Source organism: Limulus polyphemus, unplaced genomic scaffold (assembly GCF_000517525.1).
Source record: "Limulus polyphemus unplaced genomic scaffold, Limulus_polyphemus-2.1.2 Scaffold110, whole genome shotgun sequence".
Lineage (NCBI taxonomy): Eukaryota > Metazoa > Arthropoda > Merostomata > Xiphosura > Limulidae > Limulus > Limulus polyphemus.
In genome coordinates this window covers 46,591-69,572 of record NW_013665720.1, presented here as the reverse complement: position 1 = coordinate 69,572, position 22,982 = coordinate 46,591, and the positions used below count along the sequence as shown (strand labels likewise).

Here is a 22,982-nt window from a genome sequence, read left to right as displayed (position 1 = left end):
CCATGGCGGGAAAGGCTGCTACCCAGAAAGGTTGTTGGAACTGTGGAAAGCAAGGACATATGAGGAGCCAGTGTAAGAAGAATACTACCACTAAGTCAGCTTCGAGAAACCACTATTGGTTGGTGTTAAAGGACGCCCACCAACCCCCATCGTGAAAGTCCCAACAGCTAAGTATAAAATGGCAAGCACACATAGTGTCTATATGACAGGAAAGTTGAATGGCCAAAGGTGGAACTTTGTCATAGATTCTGCGTCTCAGCAAACCCTTGGGAGGATCAAGATGCTGGATCACAAAGGAGTACCAGAAGCCATACAGAAGCTCTGTGGTGTGACAGGACATTATACCAGGTTCTGGGGACCAGCATGGGTGACTATTGAGCTCATAGGTATTAAGGACAGACACAAAGTATACTTGGCTGACATTGAAGACCAATGCATATTAGGGTTGGACTACTTACTACCGAGGAAGTGTGTAGTTAACTTTGATAAAATGACGTTTGGAAACAACAAAGGCCAGATTCTGGTAAGTGTCAAAAGAGAGGTTTAACTTTCCAGGTGTCATCAAGCTGAAGTCAAAGTGACTGAAGGAGTTGATGATGGTGAAGTGGAACCAGGTATAGATATTAAAGCAGAGCAGGAGAAAGACCAACATTTGAAGCCAATAATTGATTTTTTAAAAGCAAGTGTTTTGCACCCTGCTAAGGAAAAGGTGTCTCGCTTAAGCCCTGTGACAAAGAACTATTGGGCACAATGGGATCAGTTGAAGCTTGAAGATGGTATTCTTCTCCAAAGATGTGAAACTGCAGGTGGGAAAGTGACGACCTGGCAAACGGTTATACCGAGAAAGTTACGGGAAGTTGTGCTGTGTCAATCCCATGATAGTTTAACAGGAGGACATCTTGGAGTTAAGAAGACATTGAGTCACCTATGACAGAGACTTTACTGGATATGTATGAGGCAAGATGTGGAAGAATGGTGCAGGACATGCAGTATATGTTGTAGTAAAAGGGAACCCAAGCATAAAGGATGTGCTCCAATGAAGTCATATCAAGTTCGCACACCAATGGAGAGAGTAGCCATTGACATTGCTGGTCCTTTGCCCCAAACTCGTGCTGGAAACAGCTACATTTATGTGGTGATGGATTATTTCACCAAGTGACCTGAGGCATATGCAATTCCAAATCAGGAAGCTACAACTGTAGCTTCGGCTATTAGTGATTTCTTCTTCAGGTCTGGTATGCCATATGAACTGCATTCAGATCAAGGCCGTAACTTTGAATCAGCTGTGTTTCATGATTGCTGCAAGTTGTTTGGCATACGAAAGACCAGGACAACGCTACTTCACCCACAGTCTGATGGGATGATAGAAAACTACAATTGGACAGGAATTGGAAAAGTTTTGTAATAGCCGCCAAGATGACTGGGACGTCTTACTCCCTCCACTGTTGATGGCCTATAGAACAGCAGAGCATGAAGCCACTGAATACACTCCAGCAAAGTTGATGTTTGGTCGGGAACTTTGGTTGCCAGTGGATCTGATAACAGGACGCCCACCTTATGAAGAGTTGTCTGTAAATTTATCAGAGTTTGTGAAAGTGTTATTGGAAAGGATGGATGATATTCATCATCAAGTGCATTCAAACTTGGAAACGTCTGCTGATTCCATGAATCTATGTTATGATAAGAGATCTACTGAACTCAGCTTTGTACCAGGAGACAAGGTGTGGTTGTATAATCCTAGGAAGACAAAAGGGGTTTCTCCTTAGTTGTCTTCTCCATGGGAAGGCCCATATGACATTGTGGATCGTCTCTCAGACGTGACTTTCCGAATAAAATGTGGTAAGCCAAAGGTGGCGCATGCCAACAGGCTTTGGCGTTACCATTACCATGGTCCAGGACATTTCAGTTGGAACAAAGTGAACAATGGAACAAATGATGCTGCTGAAAACGTGTCACCTGAAAAAGCCACTGTCGAAGAAGAAACTCTACCCCGTTTTGAGAAGGGGAAACAATGAAGCTCTTAATGAGGTTACTACCACTGATGTGACTGTTACCGATAATAGGACATTTCCTGTTGAAGCAGATGAACCCCACGTGAAGCAGAAGCCAACGAGACAGAGACCAGAACGGAAGAAGATACATTCCGTAAAATTAAGAGACTTTGTTGAATTTTAATTTTTTGTTTGTAAATTCTGTACATTCAATCAAGTTATTGTTAATTATCTATTGGTTTAATGCAAGTGGCTATTGTTCGGGATGAACAATACTAAGGTAGGGGCAGTGTTACGACAGCGGAAGTTACGTGACTCTGGTAACACGACATGAGATTCTCGAAGGATCTTTAATTGTCCTGGCAACTCTGGTCTGTTCCATGCGCCCTCTTTTTTAGTATATAAGCCCGGCAAATAAAGCAGGAATGATATAGATAGAGATATTGATGATAGAGATAATCGAGTCAAGTCGTAAGTAAAGAGTGTGTAAATCCCTGTGAATTATAGCATGTGTTTATAAATATAGTTAAGTTTAAATTGACTGTGGAAATTAAGCCTATTACAAAGTTTGTAACTAGAAAGAATAAAGTAGTTTTAATTAAGAAAGGACTTGTATCGCTGAAGTTTCTCGGAAATAATTTCTAAGGGGAATTAACAAACAAATGAACAACGTAACAGTATTTTAAATATCTCTTCAATAGGCCATCAGAACTTTACAATACTGTACAATGTATCCTTTTATAAAAATATCTAGGTAATGAATGTGTCACAAGTTCTGGAAATGTCTGTAAATGTCATAGAAAAAAAAAAGTTTTAATTTCTTGTTCTTCTTCTTTTTTATTACAAGATAATACAAAAAACAAATCAATGGTGTCAACCAATTTCAACGAGGTGACATAGTTTCGAGCAGAGTATCCGCTTTTATAAGTATTAACTAGTAGTAATTTTAAAAATTATAATTCTAGTGTAAACCATGTTATCATTACCCCTTGAAGTTAGCTTTCTTACAGCCAATAATTATAATAGATAAACAATCAACATTACAGTTGAAACGTCATTGTATTTAGAACTTGGTTATAAGTACAATATTCCTACGTCTATTCAAACACTGCATTAAAAGACAACAAGTAAAGAAATAAACTTTCAAAAAAGTATGTAAATATAAGGATGGCTAATATCAATCCTTCAATTTCAAAAATAATGCAAAGAAGATAGTAGGGATGGAATTTGCATCACCTTACATAATAGAACAGGCAAGAATTAACATATAACAATATATATATAACTATTCAATCACAGTTGAACTGAATTTATCCTATATTAATATGTTAACATTCAATTACACTGTGTGCCTGTGTTATTATGTAGGGATGATGAAAATGCCATCCCTACTATCTTGTTTGCATTCTTTTTGAAGGATTGATATTAGCAATCCCTACATTAATTTACTTACTTCTTTGGAAGGCTTATTTTTCTTTACTTGTATTATAATGTGTTGGGCACTGGTTATGACACAATGTATCTCTACTAGCACTCTATCTCTTAGACTTTTAAGTCTTACACTAAAGAATTTTACCTACCTGTGGAAAAATTAGCGTGCTTTTTCTGTGTGATATTGTGGGAAATAAACACACTTGGGGATACAAACTTTCTGTCAATTGGTACAATAATTGTACTGAATTTTTAAATACAAAATTATACATACCAGACATCTCTGGAAGATTTAATTTAAAACTTTTGTTTATGGTAAGTATCCCACAAGTAGAAATAGATACAATGCTATTATTGTTTTCTGTATGCTATCTACACTCTGGCCACCTGAAGAATCAAATCCTGGAATCATACTTGTCAACTCTCATGTATATTACGTGACGCTCACGAAGTTCGAACACAGATCACGCTCTCACGCCTGGCTGCTAAAATCTCACGTTTATCAGTGTTTAATTTATTTTTAGCTGCAGCTTAGTGGCTCTTAGTTTTTTTTGTTGTTTCTTTTTTTTTTCTTCAACTACAAACTTTTAGCTCATAGTTCTGTCATCTCTTGATCAATTTGAGATCTAATTACAGGTTTGGACTCAGGAGGTCAAACCCTTTTGATTGATATATTTGACCATGCCAAGGTCTTATAGACTAATCTACTCTTATCCTGCCTAAAAGAATTTCAATTTGAGGTAGGCTGGTAGAGATCCTGATGAGTAATAAAATTTAATCTGGTATACACACGCCCTAGCTTGGTATTGCTGCACACAAAAATATAGCTAATAAAAAGGAAAATAAAGGTCTCATAGATTAATTTAGTCCATATACTGCAGAGAGCTGAACCACAGATTTCAGCATTAAAAATCCTCACACTTACGACTGACCTACCATGTGATGATAGTTTCCTAATAATTTAAAATTACACATTTGTGGAATACAAGTAAATGCTCAAACAAGTGACTTTTAGAATTAGGATATAGCTAAACTAAGTTTTACTTAAGTTACTCTTAAGTACTAAATTAAAATTACTGAAACTTGCACTGTGGCATATCATTAATGATTGTTTAGAACTTGGTTAATTAAATGTAAATTATTAAATATTAATATAATAACAATACATTAATTTTACAAATGGAGGTAAAGAAACAACTGTCTGGTGTAGTTTTGTCACCTTCAAATTAAAATGTAGCAAATATTAACTGCTGAATTTTAATTAAAAAGTATTACTAAAAAAACACTTCAGTCTTTACATGTTGCATAAAGCTAATGCTAATTTCAAATATACATGTATTGGTTTAATTCTCCAACGTCAGTCACTACTATCCTTAAATGTGATGAATTAACATAAATGTTCAATAGTCAAAAGTTAGTGTTGTGACTAACACTTATTTTACTGTAAAACAACTTATTCATAAGTATATCATGTAGAAGTTTATATATAATTAGACTTATCTGGTAAAAGATGTTACTAAGTTGTTTGTTAAAAGTAATATGATGCCAAAATAGCTAATTATTATTTTTAGAACCATATGAGTAAGTCCTTGTAAATCACACACTTGGCATATATCTATTACTAACAATTGCACGATTAATGCTTCATAAATGTCTCAGTTCTTTTTTTTTATTTATAGTCATAACTTTAGTTAATTTGTTGATGCTTCATTTGCTTTTGTAAAATTAAGAAATTTTAAATTTAGATAGATTAACTGTTATCTTATTCTTCACACAATAAATATTCATACTTCCCACTAATCTACTTGTTGTTAACTTCTGTATGCTATAATGATGTAAGTTAAGCTCTTCAAGTATCTTATACTTAAGCAGTGAGCATAAGACACCCAGTAGCATCACTGCAAAAAAAAAAAAAGTTCCATCTGTTTTAAAAGGACTTTTACCAATTCAATTTGTGACAGTCTTATCTGGTGTTGCTATGAGGTTGAAACGGCCTATAATAATAATGTAAAAAATATTTTGTATAAGTAATCAGTGAATGATACTTAAAAAACATTGTAATTGTTCTTTTACAGATTTTAATCGCTATCATTACTTGTTATATTTCAAAACACAGAAACTTGAGTTTTTAGATTTGTATGTTCCCAAAATCTCTTATTTGTACATTTTTGCATCTCTTCAGTATACAAATATTGAAAGTAACAGAGAGCTGAAACATAACTTGTTTTAATTAACATTTTCTTTTAATAACCAAATTTTGCATTCAGATGAGTTTTTCCATCTCCAGTTTGATCTGAAAAAAAAAAGCATAAATACAATTAGAGCCAAACATAAAATAACAGTTTTATTATTATTTTTTGAGGTAATATAGCAAACTAGTTACTATAGTCTTGTGAGTTAACAACAAAAAGCCTGCAGGTAATTTACCTGTAGGATTTTTGTTGTTAACTCACAAGACTATAGTAACTAGTTTGCTATTATAGCAAACTAGTTACTATAGTCTTGTGAGTTAACAACAAAAAGCCTAGAGTTTAGTTTATAAATTAACACAACTGTGCCACAGAAAGTTGAGGAACGTTTTAATAAAATGATTAGAAATGTATAAATATGCATCAAATAAAATAAGAAAAGTTATAAAAACTTGTTCACTTTTCAACTTTCAGGGACATAGCTTAAAGGATGAAAACATAAATAGTACATAGTTATTCACAGCTCTAATGTGTTTTAGACTAGCCAATAAGCAAGAAATTAAAAACTTGAAAAAAATTAAAATCAGAAAAGTATTTGCATATTTGAGAAAAGCTTAGAAACCCACATTGTAAGTATTCAAGCACATGAAAATGAAACATTTTACCTGTATCATTTTAAAATGATGAATATCTAGTTTCTATATAACATACAAGTATTACAACAGATAATCACCAAGTTTCTTTATTTTTCTAGCACACTTTAAGCTATCTTTGCAGTTTTTATTGCCTGACTGATATTATTTGTAATCCAAAATTTTCTACCTACACATGAAAAAAAGAATACAAAAAACAGCATAGTCATGATATGACAAGTAATTCTGATAACTAACATGCATGTTGCCTCTCCTATTTATGAGGCAGAAATTGTACAAATATACAACCAAAAAATATCCGAAGCACTTACATTAATTGATAAGAGAAGTCTCAGAAGTTATATTATTTCAATAAATTTTACAGTGCCTTAAACTATGCTATGAAGATAATTTGAAAGGTTTTTTAATAATTAAAATTTTTCTAAAATTCGCCTTTTATTGTGAATAATTTTTCTAATTTCACTTAAAGTGTGTAAATGTTTTTTGTTGATTTTATGATTGCTATGTTATAATACAGAGCCTTCAGAAAAAAAAATGTGTTTGTGTACTGTAATATTCTATGATACAAACATGTATTATACACAGTGCAATTAAAAATGATAAATATGTATATGCTATACAGTGTTCAGATGGTCTCAAAAATATCATTGACATGAAGAATAAAAGCATAGAAGAAATATAATTGCTCTAAATTCTCAACAGGTGTAGTCACTGATAAAAAAAAATGCTAAAATTACAAGGCTTAGCAAAAAAATCTGGAACAACATCACAACAAGCAAAATTTTAATTAAAATGTATGCAAGGATTATTTCTCTATTCAATGTTCTCTCAATATTTTATCTGTCTGTGTAAAAATCAAACATTTGTTATTTTTAGTTAATTAGTAATTCATAATGAAAATCATAAAACGAAACCTGGGGTACACAAAACAAAAGTGCCAGGATGGCATCTTAGTTCAATTACATTTCTCATCCACAGGCACTATTTTAACCGCTAGTAAAAAAATCATATCTTTAAGACTTTTTAGCAGAACATCCTAGAATTTTCTGGATAAGGAAGATATATAAGTTAAGATTCTTTATCTAAAAATATTTTGCTTTTCATCAATCTTATTTAATTTTACAAATTTTATTTTTAATTTGTTCCTAAAAAAAAAAAGATTGAAATTACTTTACTTCTAATGATTTATCAGATATTTCTACTTTTGTGAAAAGTGAAACAGGCAAAATATACGGAAACCTTCAAAAGAAAAAAAAGATTGGTCGGAGCAAAGCATAGTCCTACCAATAAAACCTTAGATGTCTCTAGAAATGTTTTTACAAAATTATCTTTGCTAATTTTTCAAAATTAACACTCCAGAACTGATAATAATTTATAACAAACAACTAATCAGCAAATTTTATACATTTTAGCAATTCACATGTTTTGCATACAGTAAACAAAGTTCATTCTCTACATGCACCTGTTGAAATATTTGAAATTCATAATTTTACAAACCAACACAAATTGGTTATAAAATGTAAAGTTCTCACAAAAAACCTACAACTATGGACACAAAGAGATAACAATATTTACAATGATAATATTTCTAAAGTATCAGAATAATATAATGGTGTTAAGCATACATTATTTCTTATTCTCAGATCTTCTTTGTCTGAATAAGTCATTACTGGTGCATTCCACCCCCTACATATTACAAATTATTTTTGTATGTACTTGCATTGATCTGACAAATAATAGTTTCTACATAAAAAAAGGTAAAAGAAAACTGCAGTTCCTGAATAATTTTCATCTCCAGAGTACAGACTAAAAAATTCTTTTTTTCAACCACTGATAAATAACTTCTTAACACCTACTTGAGTTCTTCCATTTTATTTTTTTATACATAACAAAAACAGTTTTTAATTTCTAATTACTTAAAAAAATTTGAAATTGTCCAGCCAAGAGCATTTGTTTCAACAGCATCTCGTCAATCATCATGTAATAAAAGCACTTTAGACATTTTAAGAAGTTCTGAGAAAAAACAACATAAATAAAACAACTTTTAAATATTACCGACTGAAAGCAATTTGAAAAGTTATTCAGCACAATGACAAGAATGAAACCTAAAGCATTTATATGAAACTTTATGACATTCCTAAGGCAGCATTAAATTAGCTTTAAAGGAACTACATTTAAACCTAATAATCTCTTGAGAACATAAACACTGAAACTTTTACACTAATTTTTAAAAAAGTTATGATAACAATCAAAGTTGTAGTAACTTACCTGAAGGTGGCACCCAGATACTGTAGTTCGAGTCATTCTCATCATACACATATTTCTGGAAAAAATAATATTAATATATTTAAACTATCAAACATAATATTTCATGCCAGATATTCTTTCATATCAATAGTAATAAAGGTAATTGATTACTTGTCTTTTGTAAACAAAAATGAAAGAACAATAGATTTTCCTTTCAATTTGATATATAGAATAATAATGACAGAATTTAAGTAATTTAAATGAAAAGAAATAATTAACAAATGTTATTCAATTTATTTACTTTCAAGACAAATGAAAGCCACTGGCTTATTAATCTATATTGTACATAATCTACATTATACACAATAATTCATCATTTTGTACTATTACTCTGATTGTACATGTAATATAGTGACTATAAATAAAGTTAACTGCTTCAAAATATATTGTTTTCCCTTTTAATTAACTTTTTTAAATAATTTCATTTCTCAGTTCTTTGACTAACGGGTACACAAAAAGTCATTTACTTCGTGTAATAAACAAAGCTGTTTCCTGATTAAACAATTTCTATACCATCTTTCAAAACATATTTCTTGTTGAATAACTTGGTTTTACATTCTAAACTGCAATAAAAGGTACAGAATTTAGAGAATACAAATTTGTAGCACTTGAGAAAATTTATTAGTAAATATTTTTCAGGATCTAAACTTGACTTAAACTGCTTATATCTATTTCAGAGTTTATCTTCATAATTTAAAACAGTCACAGCTGAAATATAAAATATTTCACAAATAATTTCATAAGATGATCCATTAAATAGTATTTCGCCAATTTATTTTCTGTTTGTACTGACAGGTATTTTGTATTTTGACAATAGCTATTAGTACTATTTCTATTCATATACGCACTGACACAAATTATACTGTTTTCTTTACTTGTTTCCACATTTAATTATCTTTTTTCCTCCCTAAAAACAGTATTATTTAGATTTGTCAATGTTACAATAAAAATTTGTTACATTCTTTATAATTCAATAATATTGTTACTACATAACACTATACATTAAGAATGATAAAATGCTGTTATCATTTACACAAATGCCTAAATCATCCCTGTTTAGTTGCCAAATCAAATTACTCAAAATTAGGTATCATACATCTTTACATGTTCATCATTTTGCAATCAAAAAATGGTATTAACCTACTTTTAATTTTTAACCAGGATTTTATATTTTTATACAGCATTGTGGAAAAAATAATATCTTATCATTGATACCATTCATAATTAACCAATTCCACAACACCAATGTGTTAGTGTCAGATGTCGATATTGAATTTAATAAATGCACTTTTCTGTTTGATAAAATATTTTTCATCAGACATTTAAAAGTAAAAACTTTGTTAATACAATCTGCTTTACCCAGCTTGTTCTACATAAAACCAAAACCTTTCTTTAGTCATTGATCCATAACGTTTACATTACTTTTCTTGTGTAATATAGAAATACTTACTTCAATCTACTACCTGAAGTATTATTCACTGTTTAGAATTATATTAGACAGACCAAGTAATAAACAGAAAGATAAACATTTGTGTGTGATTACAAGATATACCAAATACTGTGTTGGTTCTAAATCAATACTGGGGTTATGGATGATCTACGTAAAAGATGTAGCCAGTTGGGTGATCAAATAAATGTGTATAAGAGGCTGAATATATGAAAGGGTAAAAAAAATAAGTCAATTGTCCAACCGGCAAAAATTAGACTACTCGACAGAAAATGTATGGAGCCAAAGGAAAGCTTAGTGAACTGTTAAACTATCCTCCAGTGGTGAAAAGGAGATGATGGATGAATAGGCCAAAACAAAGTAACAATCGTAACAGTCTTATGTTTTTCATCTGAAAATGAGGTATCTCTAGGCAAATAAAACTCTGAGACAGGTTTATGGCAGGTCTCCCATCTCCTGATTTCTTTAAAAAAACACAAAGAGGTGAGATTAAAAACTTGTACGAAAATTAAAAATGATTCTGATTGCTCCTTTCTGAAGATTTGAGACTTCCTGATCCAGACTTTGTAAATGACTGGATTAAAAGGAAGAGGAAAATATATTAACACCAAACTGAAACATCTGTTGAACACAAGACTCCCACAAATTAACCAATGATCCAAGACACCCATCTCAATAAAAGTTTAGATGGAAAATTCATCCATGAAGTTGGTCACTTGTTTGTTTTAGAGAAAAGCCACATTGGGCTATCTGCTGTGTCCACTGCTGGGAATCAGACACTGGATTTCAACATTGTAAGTTGATAAATTTACCACTGTCCCACTGGGGAACCATCCATAACAGCAGAGTCACTGAGTGGATAAGATGAGTAAAAGGAAGATAACCCTGCTAAAAAATTATTAACAACCAGTTGATTACTAAAACCATCAGCTACAATCCAAAAATTAGCAGGTGGAAAATATAAAGATTCATGAACTTAATTGTCCATTGTGGTATTAATACCTTAAGTAAAACAGAAATTAATTTAAGATAGAATGTACCTGAGAAAAAAGAGAAATTGGAGCAACCTGATCAGACAATGAAGATGAAAAGGCCTAAACAAAAGATTTTTTTATTATCATTACAAGAAAAGGGAAAATGTTCACCAGTTGAGCATCCACATGAACATGAAACCTGCCAGGGATACCAGCAGACAATACAGAAGTAATAGCCTGAACATTTGATGTACTGCAACTGCCTGTTGGAAGAAAAAAAGAGACAACATTTAAGCTTTTATACTGAGACCTTCTTCACCCGCAGAAGGCTTCAGTATAGAGTCATAATGTCATCTTTTAAAATTTCAACAGCCAGTTGCAGTCCATTAACGTTCTCAAACCTATTAAGTCAACTTTGCTTAACTTCCCCTAAAATAACAACCTGAAAATATTGATCAATAAGGGTTGACAATACAGCTAAGGGATCTCCCTACATGCTAGAGGATAATTATATGGATAAAAGGTCTCCAATGAAATTGAAAAATTTCTGAGATTAGTAGAAACATCTGCAGCAGTGATTAATATTGTCTTTAGAATTCACAATGAGTGAAATTAACAAATACAACTGCCAATAAATAAATCTGACTTATGGTGGGAAAACAGAGCTTATGTTATTTCTTTTCATGCATGTGCAGTCACATGGAAAGTGAAAGTGTGGAAAACTCTGAAGTTGACACATTCTCTGCATTGTGTCATGGATATTCGAAACCAGTCACAAGGTTTTTGATAGCATGAGAGCAAACTCAACAAAAAAAGTTTTTTTTTGTATTTCATAGGTAGTCTACCTGATTTGAATGGCACTATCATAACATTTCCAAATAAAAATAATTAAGTTAGTAATAAAACATTATTGGTTGTAGTTTTTAGTGTACACCTGAACAACCTAGCTGTCAGCAAAAGGTAGAAATAAGAAGTCTGGACATGCTCTGCATAGCTCACCAAACAGAACGTGACGATGTCCAAATAATATACTGCTGATACTGATGTTGAAAAGTAACAATCATCCCTAAAACATAACAATCAGATAGCTTGGATGAGAAGTAGTTGTACTTACCTCTTCACCAGGAGAATCTTGTTCTGTACCTGTGGGATGATCTGGTATTTTAGACTGGATGTTTAAAACAGTAGAACATGAAGGTGGCAATTGTGGTCCTACAAAGATAACAAAATTACTTTCTTCCATGATAACTTAACACACACAGAAATAATTTCCCAAAATAAAAATCATTCATATAGCCCTTTCTATGACAGTTTGTATCAAAAGTAAAGTATGACTGTTGTAAATAAGAATTAATACAGTCAGAAAGTCTATTAAGCTTTTGAACTACAACCTATATTTAAATATTTATAGAAACACCGTACTATACTATGTACATTATGCCCCTTTCTGGTGGATATTTAGTTCAAAAAATATTTACAGTCAAGAAGTTTTGTAAGTAATCAATATTGTTTTTACAAGATTGATTAATTTTCTAAACCAAGTTGATGATATTTGATTATTGAACTTCCATACATTTTGTTAATGTCTGTCAAAATCTACTACTCAAAAGAGTGTGATTGCAACCAAATACTTACGATTTTTTATTCAAGTTTTATTAACTTAAATCTCAAGACATGAAACAAATATCTCTGAAATCATAATCATTTTAGTACCAAATTTGACAAGCCTGTAGACTACCTCATAATTCATCTAATAAAATCAGCAAATTGCAACAAAGTAATACGTACAAGCTTATTTGGTAAATAAATACAAACAATCCTTGTCATAAATATTCATTAAAAGCTCTCAAAAGGAAAAGCTTATTGTTATGATTTTTCATCAAAATAACTAATTAGTTTCTTCTTATTTGCATAAATGAATAAGCATAAGGTACCAGAACCTCTACTCTACCAAAAAAGATATTTCAATTAACTTTTTAAACATACTTGTAGCATAGCAAGTATGCAAAATCTTTCATTTAAATAGTTGATTATTCAGGTCAACTTTAGGTTGAAAAGAAATTTTTTTTTTTTTAGTTTTGTGTTATAAAGTTATTACAAGTTGGGAGACATCAAGGGGCCTTTTGGCCAGTAAGGATGTCCTGGCTCTCAACCTTCTTCAACAAACAGCAAATTATGCACTAAACCCAGCCCTGATCTCCCTAATATTCATCAACCTTTTTCCTAAATTCCTGTAAAAGCTGTAGCCTATACTATTCTGGGAGACAATTTGTTCCCTAAATTTAACATTCTATTGGAAAAATAAAACTGCTTCAATTGGGGATGCATCTGATCTTTCAGTCATAAATTTAAAATTTCTTGTCTTATTACACTCAGAATTCACTAAGAAAAATCTGATGTATCACCAATTCCCCTAATATTTTTGAATACTTCAATTAAATCACCCTTGACCCTTCTCTTTTCAAGAGAGAACAAGTTAAAACATCTCATCCTCATGAAAATATATCCATTCATGTCAAAAATCCTAGTAGCCCTTTTCTGAGCCTTCTTCAAAAGCTTAATGTTCTTCCTAAGACAAAGAGATCTAGCACTTCAAAAGCAACCTAACTAGTGACTTACACAACAAAACCATGGCTTCTTTAAACTTGTAATCAATAATCAATATGTATACATACAACCCAAAATTCTGTTAGCTTTAAAACTTGCAACAGAACAGTCTTAAGGGCTTGAAAGTTGTATTAACTGATACCCCAAGATCCTTTTTTTCATCCATATAATTAAGAGGATTCCAACCAAAGTAAACATGTAATTTATATTACGACAACCCACATGCAAAACCTCACATTTATCATAATTACATACCATTTACAATATGTTTGTCCAGCTAACAAACTAACCTAAGTCTTTCTGTAAAATCATAGCATCCTCATTACAATCAGCTAGACCAAAGACTTTTATATCATCAGCAAACTTAATCAATTAATCAACTATGCCCCTATCAATGTTATTAATGTAAATGAGGAATAACAAGCTCGCTACACAGATCCCAAAAGCATGAACACCACTTATGAGTCCCAAGAGACTAAACTCCATTAGTAACAACTTTCTGCTTCCCAGCAAATCACTACTCTATTTATCTCTTACTCTTACCAAAGTAATGTTTGTTACCAATCTGCTATGTGATACTATTTCAAAATCTTTCTGAAATTAGAACTAAATGCATTCCAAGATAGATAGCTATAATTCTGTTACAATAGAGTAATTTCAATATTTCAAAATACTTTAAAAGATAGAAAGCTATAATTCTATTACAATAGAATAATTTCAATATTTCAATATATTTTAAGAGATAGAAAGCTATAATTCTGTTACAATAGAGTAATTTCAATATTTCAATATATTTTAAGAGATAGAAAGCTATAATTCTGTTACAATAGAGTAATTTCAATATTTCAATATATTTTAAGGAAAATATTGAAATTACTCTATTGTAACAGAATTATAGCTTTCTATCTCTTAAAGTATTTTGAAATATTGAAATTATTCTATTGTAACAGAATTATAGCTTTCTATCTATTATAACAAAAGTTTCAGCTTGGAGAATTTTTAGCGTATTTGCTTGAGCAGACAGCTTTCCCAGTGCTGCCAGTGTTGATCTGTAAATATGAACATTCACTATTCAGCTTTTAGTTGGAATGGTCAATAACAAGGTAACAGAAGCAGAAGTGACTCAGCCACATAAGCAAAATTGCTTCAACTGTACGTTTTCTGAAACAAAATGCACAGATTCTCCAACTATGATGTCAATGTTGAGGGCGAAACTGAACTAACACAGAGTTTATTGATGTGTTTGTGGGACAGGATGGCTTTCTGCGTAGAATAATAGTAACATGCTATTATACATACATAAGCAACAAGTCTGATAAAATAACCACTACTCAGGCCTCTTTAGGGGCATAGAGGTGTTGCAGAACTGAAATCAAGTGGATGTTGAAGAATAAAATAATACAACAACCAGAATGTACTTGGTCATCTCCAGCAATTAATGTAAGGACAAAGGAAGGAACTGCAAGTACTTTTCTGAATGTAGTAGAATACATCAATGTCTTTCCTTTGCCACAAAAAGGCAACGGTCTTAATATTGTGAAAGCATCCATTCATTTAATACTTGAGATATGGTTTGAGGTCAATGTAAAATTGAACTGGACAATACATAACACCTTGAACTGCTTTCAGCAACTGTGAAATACTTTACGAGTTCCATGTTATGTTACTTTCCATGCCTACCTCTGACATGCTCCAATTTACAATTTGCCAATAGATTTTTCTGAGGTTGACTCCCATTAAATTTATAACCATTAGAAAGCCTAGGTTTCAATTGATTCATTTCCAAAGTGATCGTACCATGTGGGCTTACATATAATTGACAAATAGATTTGATGTGAAAAAAAATCCCACAAGAACACACTGGGAAGAATAGATGAATTTTTAACTGTTCAAGTCACATGATTAGAGATGCTCGAGTACCGGTACTGGAAACCTGGTACTGTTGCAAACCCTGTCTTCAACCCATTCATGAATTATCTGGAGTGTGAGCAGATATTTCTTAATGCTTACACATGAAAAAGAAACAAGGCACCATGCCTGGCCAAAATGCACAATCCATGTACAACCATTGTTCAGTGCACAATGGTTGATTCATCAAAGAATGAGCTAGCACCTAGCTGTGAGATGGGTGTTTCATTGTGGTGAACCTCATGCTCTCCTCTATGAAATTAGCTCTTTGCGTAACATATATTTGAAACTTGTAAAGCTAATAATCAAGTTACGTTAAAATCATGGTTTTTGCATTAATAAAGAAATATTGTTTTTTGAACTATTTTGTATAAACAAATTACAAGAGATCTTTGTGATAAAAATCAACTCAATAGATTCTAGTACTTATACTTATTTCTGTAACTGAGAAATCAGCTCTATTTGTGGAGGAATCTGGCTGCTTAAGAAACTCATTCAATCTGGCATTATATACATCCTAACAACAGTTTGCAATAAAACAAGTATTATAAAAGTGTGGGTTGAAACACATTAGAGAAGTAATTAAAAAGTAATTAAGATAAGCTTTTATATCTCTCTGCTTTATGTGTTATGCTTACCAAGAACTCTTTTTTTGTCTGTTCTAGTTTTATCTTTTTTGGTTTCATGAGCAACTGCAACTAGTTGAGATTTAATGACTTCTTTAGTCTTCTCGTTTTCTGATTCAGGGTTACATTCTGACACTTTTGGTTTACTGCCATGAACGGGAAGCATTTTTTCACATGTGGGCTGATCATCTTCTTCTTCTTCTTCCTCTTCTACTTCTGGTTTATCATTAAGTACCAGAACATCTCTCTGTGGTTTTGATCTTGCCATGGCCTAGGTATTACAATTACAGCTTAAAAAATAAATAATGAAAACTTCAGTAATTCTAGTAAGTTTCATTTTGTGAAACCATTCTGGTGAATCTAATTCTGATCTAGTGTTTCCTTATGTATACAATTCATGTTGTTTAAAAAACAGCCTTTATTCACTGTAATAATTGCAATGATGATTTCCTTAAAACCATGGTTGTCCACATGAGGGTTAAAAACACTGAAGTTTTACAAAAATTCTAATTTTGCATAATTACAAAATTATCTTAAGCTATAGACATTTTCACTCTATTGAATAATTCACACACACTATAACTGACTTACTTTTATCTTGTTCTGTCTGAGCTTGTGAATGAGAATACATAAAAAAATTCTATACATAAATTATTTTAGTAGCTATGGCAACAAAACCAACATAAAGTGATGGAAGTATCTATAGAATAAATATAAACATGCAATAATACAAATTCAGCATGTTTACCACTCACTGTTTAATTTATTGTTTCTAAACATTAACAGGATCTATACAAACTTGATCTAAGTTGCTTTGAAGAATACTGAAGAGATAGAGATTAATCAGTTACAATAAAAATCCAAAGTGTAGTGATCAAGTAAAATCTAGTAAAATGCATATGCCTCTAAAAATATTTTTTCACCAGTTTTTTGTGGTTAGTTAGCACTGGCACATATAACACAAAAACAGTGCCTCTCCTTTTATAAAAACAAGCAAGAGCATTGATCTCCTACGTGTCAGTGTGTGGATGTGCATGTTTTAAATTACTATAATGTATGAGAAGACCTGTTGAAAGCAAAAGAAATGAAATTTCACAAAAAGATAAGAACAGAAAAGATAAATTTCTTCTTAATTTACAGTGACATGATGATAGCATCAATGAGTATTAGTTCTTTATAAATGTGTTTGAACTTGTAACATGTTTTTTCAAAATGTGTCTCAAAGAAAGATTAAAACAATCCGATAAGACTGCTGAAGACTGTTTCTCAGAACTTGAAAACACAATAGCACATATCTTCAGCCTCAGACCACACATTAAACTGGCTATCTCTAGTGTAATATATAGATATATGAACAGATACACTTCCACTGATTGCAACACACAAAACAGTACAATAATTAAACAACTCATAACAAAATTCAACATTTTAATGAATCAACCAAACACCTATTTAAAATTAACCCCCAACTTGCTTTCATCAACCACACAAACCTAATACCACTCACTAATTTTCTTGCACGAGATGACTTCACCTCAACTTTTCTGGTATTTTTACCCTGGCTTTAAACTTCAAGTACTTTATTTCCTGACACATTCTCCCACTCGTCTTCCTGTTCTAAGTTACCCCAATCATCTCCTATTTCTACTTCTTGTAGTTCTTCTACCCTTCCCTGTCAAAATTCTACATTTCTCCCTATCTCAGAAGCTACCAACGTCTCTCACAATAATACCTCTATTACTCAATCGGCATTGAAACAGGATTCAAAACTAAAGTAGATAAAAAAAATAAAAGAAACTTATTGGATTGCTAATCTAAACACTGTTCAACCTTTCCAAATTAATCTAGATCTTGGAATCAGTGATCTCTGTTCATTAGTTTCATCCCTGTCAGAAAAATAATTTTCATTCTTTGCTTAATTTTTTCATGTAATATGAAAGCTGAATTTCCTAAACTTACTATTTATTTAAGATAATTTTTCATACCTGTTTTAATAAATTGATTAGCATAACATATCTTTTTTAATCAGCCTCCAGGTGTCACCTTTATTTTACTTAAACACTTAAGTATAGTTTTAAATATACATATATTTATCCATTTCTAAAGTAAAATATCCCTAACACCTTTTCACATACACTCTCGCCATCGGCCAAATTGTACCAGAAATGAGATGCTTACAACAGTACACAGAGAAATAGACTAAACATTTCCTGGAAAACCGGATGACCTTCATGATGTCAGTAAACTCCCTTTATATATATCACTCATTTGATTACACCACTATTCCCAGTTTGCCCCTGAAGAAGAAAGGTCCACCTTTTGAAAGAGCTCGAGTTATAGGGCTTTTATTGATTGATTAAAAGAAGAATATTCACCATACCAAAATGAAGAAAAGTATGAATTGTGCCATCTCCAATACACCAGTGCAAACTTTGCTGATATACTGTAGTAACGAGCCTTATTCCAAGTAATGTCAAACAGAAAAATGTCAGAATGTTTCTCTAGTGTGACTGCTGCACTTAGTAGAACCTGCATGACCCACAGATATGGACTCTGTACATCTTGATGATGATTTACTGGTAATTATGCAGCAGCCTCCCTGACAAGGTACTACCACCAAAAAAACTTGTATGGCAGTTTAAGACTTTGTGGCTTCAAGAATTTGCCTGGTTATATTACTATTTATGATGAAAAACAGGAAATGTAAGTTTTAAATAAAGGCTGGGCCAGCTGTTACAGGAAAAATTTATTTTATTTCTGGGACAGACCATTTTCAAAAAGAGACTGTGAAATAGCACGATGTAAGCAGAAGGCATAAAAATATTAAGGAGTGCATCATAGGAAACTGTAGGCCAATCGAGACACTGACAGCCAGAGTTAGGAATCTGTAGGCCAATTGAGACATTGACAGCCAGAGTTAGGAAATTGTAGGCCAATCGAGACATTGACAGCCAGAGTTAGGAAACTGTAGGCCAATCGAGACATTGACAGCCAGAGTAATAGTACATGCTACTTAAATCAATGCAAAAACACTTACAGAGAATTAAAAATTAAATTCAGTGCTACTTATATGATTGTACTAAAAGAATTGCCACTCACTAAATTTAAATGGCAGATTGTTCTGATTAAGAAGAATAGTTTGGTTGTATATAAAAAAAAAATGATGATGATAACTCATGTGCTGAATTTGTTGCAGAAAAGGGTTGATATGCAAACTGCACTTCTGTTTTAATTGATTGTGAAATAGATATAGCTAGGAGAGATAATGTAATTTTGTACTGTAGGTATGTTTCTTCAGGTGTGGTAGTGAATCATCTAGTAGGCTTAGCTGAACTAGATCACTGTCGTGCTCAAAAAATCTTAAACACAACCGAGAATATGCTTGGAATCTATGTAATTAAAAGAACAATGTGCATCAGTCAGTCCATGCAATGTATGCATGCTAGCTCACATGGAAACTCTATATTCCTATTAGCTAATAGTATAGTGGTATTTTTACATTTATATGAGTGCAGAAGTGAACAAAATTTAACATTCATATGAGTGCAAAACTAAGATGCTTATAGCACTAACTTTAAAGACAATTACTTCAATAACATAAAGGAAGCACATGAGGTTAATTCTTCAATTTTCTATGGCTTATAAATAACACAATACCATTACATATCAATACAAATTCCAACAGTCATTTAAAAATCAACAATTAGGCCTAAAGTGTAAATACGCATCATACAAAAAATATTAAAGTATGAGTTTACCCTCTATATAATCTATGTCAATTAGCCTTAATAGTTACTGCCATGCTTTATTCACTTTTGATGTTATACAGCTAACACATTGCACGAAAAAAAATAATTACAGGTTTCAGATGATATACAAATGCAATTTAGACATATATACACACAATAAATAAAAAAAAAAAACATGGCAACAGTTGATTTTTACACTTCTTGATACTATAATTTTAAAAATTCACTATTTTATAACTATTATATGTTCCAACTATTTCAATACACGTGCCTAAAATTTGACAATTAGGCCTAAAGTTTAAAATACACTTTGTACGCGAAGTTGATTTTTACACTTCTTGATACCATAATTTCAAAAATTTACCATTCCATAACGTTGTTTTATCGAGAAATCAATCAAGAATCAATCTCAAGATCTTAGTCAAAGATGGTGACTATCCAGAAACACAAGGTTTTTATATAAAAAATGTTGTGTACAGAGATATATTTCATTTATAATCATTATATGTTTTTACACTTCTTTACCTTAAATATAAAATAAAACTCTATAGTCTGCTTAGTAGGTTTTTCTTTCATTCATGTCCAACTATATAATACAACATCAGTAATATTTAAAGGATTTATTTATTTAAACCATATATCCTTCTCATATATATATAATAATCCATTTTATAATGCTGCATATGTGAAAAATGCTTTACGCTTGGTTTCATATAGCACAGAACACACTTTGTATGCAATCCTGTCTATATCCATTTTTTTACATATTTTTGCTAAACAATATTTAAGTACATACATTATACATGAAGCATGAGTTTATCTCCTAGCAGTTAACAAAGAATATTCAGATTGATGGCAAAACAACTTAAGTGCTTTAGGAATGAATGGTGCCAATGCTATGGGAGCTACAGAAGGAGTAGGTGCTCTCTTGAAATGGTAATGTTAAGTGCTGAAGAATTTGTTCCAATGATTGCAAAATATGAATTAAAAGCCATTGGGACTGAGACTGACTGTACAATAAGGATACCTTTAATTGTAAGGACACTAGCTACCATACATTTATTGGGTTTGATGTTTTGTTGCCATGTAATTAAGAGAATGTTGCAAATGGAAAGCGTTAGTGTCATCATATGGAGCATCCTTCAAAAACAGAGATTAGAGGAAGAGCAAAGGATGTTACACAATATATGGAAAAACTTGCTTTTGTAGAGTTTTGTCTTTTTTTTTACATAATCTCTTTTCAGTGTCACTCAGCCTTTAACTTTTCTCTAAGCTATTGTGGCAACTGAGACTAAATTAAAAGACTAAATAAAAAGCATTAAAAAAATGGCAACCTAGAGAAATTCTCGCAACATGTAGATTCCAAACCCCAGGCAGGTGACAGCATCAGGGTCACAGAAAGTAGGAGGGGCAGAGCTACCAGCATTATATTTCAGGACATTAAACTTAAGACTCCCTAAACTCATGACATTTTCAAAAATGACTTAAATACACAAATTCAAAAAACTGTTGAAGTCAGTCAGGGGGAATGAGTACAGGTTTAGCAACATAATTAAGCTTGCTACAAAAGAAGGGGTTTCATGAAGACCCAGAGTGATACAGTGTTTTTCAATTTTCTACTATAATGCATGGCCTGATCATCTTGCTATCTTTGAAGATGAGCAGTTAGAAGTCTTATTGAGTTATTATAGTGTCTTTTTAGAAATAAATGGATACACTGTTTTATGCAGTTCAAGCAGAACAGATGATGTTTAAAATACTGGCCAATGGTCAGCTGATGGATAAATACTACACTGGTTTATAGAAAGTCATGCTAACAAAAAAGCCTTTTGGCATAAATTTAAAAAATTTTCTACATTCAGTGGAAATCATTCTTGTGCTATCAAGATCAGCTGCCAATATGAATGGGGATTTTCTGCAACTCATTTAATGTGACCCTGTGAGTCAGTGCAAAGGGCCCTTCACTTAAAATGTTTAACCCAAGCCTTGTTTACATGCTGGCTTTGTTCAAGTAGAAGGAGAAAAAAAGATCAAACTACATTTCTTGGCCAAGTTATGCAGACATTAATTCTTGGTGGCACTGGTTCAGACTCTGATGAATAAGAAATATTTGATAGCTGTATAAATTCTAATTAATCTGCAGGACTGATTATGAAACATTATCAAAAGGCACATGAGCAATTTGTTTCAAATTCATTTTAAAGCATCAGAAATGAGGAATAACAGCATGAGGAGGAGAGGAAGAAGGATGGGTATATTGCAGAACAGCAGCTTACACAAAGTAAAAGAAAAGCAGAGCAACTCACAGTCAGAAAGCATTAAGGAAGAATGAGGTAAGGTGAGTACTAACCTGTTTTTATGTCAGTTAGTTTTCTTATATTTTGAAGCAGCTGAATTTGGAGACAGTTAACTTGCTATTAAGTTTGCACCCAAAAACTAGATTTTATGCCCCAAATTTTTGGTCAAGGAGCCACTGGCTCCTTGGGTAAAAGACTTGTCTAGATACCTGAAATGTATACTAACTGTGGCTGTTAAATAAATGAATGAACAGTACTTCACTATAGTAAGTTCTTTCTGAGCATGTTTATAAATATAACTTATCACCATCAAAATAGTGTGATACTGAATGAACTGAGTAAACTCTATGATGAAACCAGAAAAATTAAGCTAACAAAAATCACAAAGATAACTGCCAGACTTCATGATCAACCCAAATTTTAAACCTAGATAAAATTTTATGGAAAGTTATTGTATCAACCCTCACACTACAGGCTGATCAAAGTGCAAATGTCAATACTCTTTAAAGAGTTACATTCAATATTTAATTAAATGACTTTATTATTATGGTATATGAATAAGCTTGCCATAAAAATATAGTTATTACATCAAATTTTAATATAAGTTTTAAGTTCTTAAGTTTATAAGGAATCTCTGTATATATATACATGGGTTGGACAAAATAATGGAAACACCTAACATTTTGGAATCATAATCTTTGAACATGTTATAAACAATCAAAACTTGACATATTTTAATGTTTTATTGTTTATTATTGTTGCTATTTGATATTTTATTTAAATTAACTGTTTTTTACAGATAT

At 31.8% G+C, this 22,982-nt stretch overlaps 1 protein-coding gene across 1 annotated transcript in view; it reads right to left on the bottom strand.

Annotated features, from left to right (window-relative positions):
• Window positions 1-5,542: 5,542 nt before the first annotated feature.
• Window positions 5,543-22,982, bottom strand: part of LOC106471079 (kanadaptin-like) — a gene marked incomplete at its 5' end in the record, with an annotated part of 61,338 nt that continues 43,898 nt past the window's right edge. Inside the window, 4 exons of the mRNA XM_013931670.2 lie at window positions 5,543-5,715; window positions 8,533-8,587; window positions 12,107-12,204; window positions 16,146-16,404. Coding sequence (XP_013787124.2) covers window positions 5,666-5,715; window positions 8,533-8,587; window positions 12,107-12,204; window positions 16,146-16,404 — 462 coding nt within the window. The remainder of the gene's footprint in view (window positions 5,716-8,532; window positions 8,588-12,106; window positions 12,205-16,145; window positions 16,405-22,982) is intronic.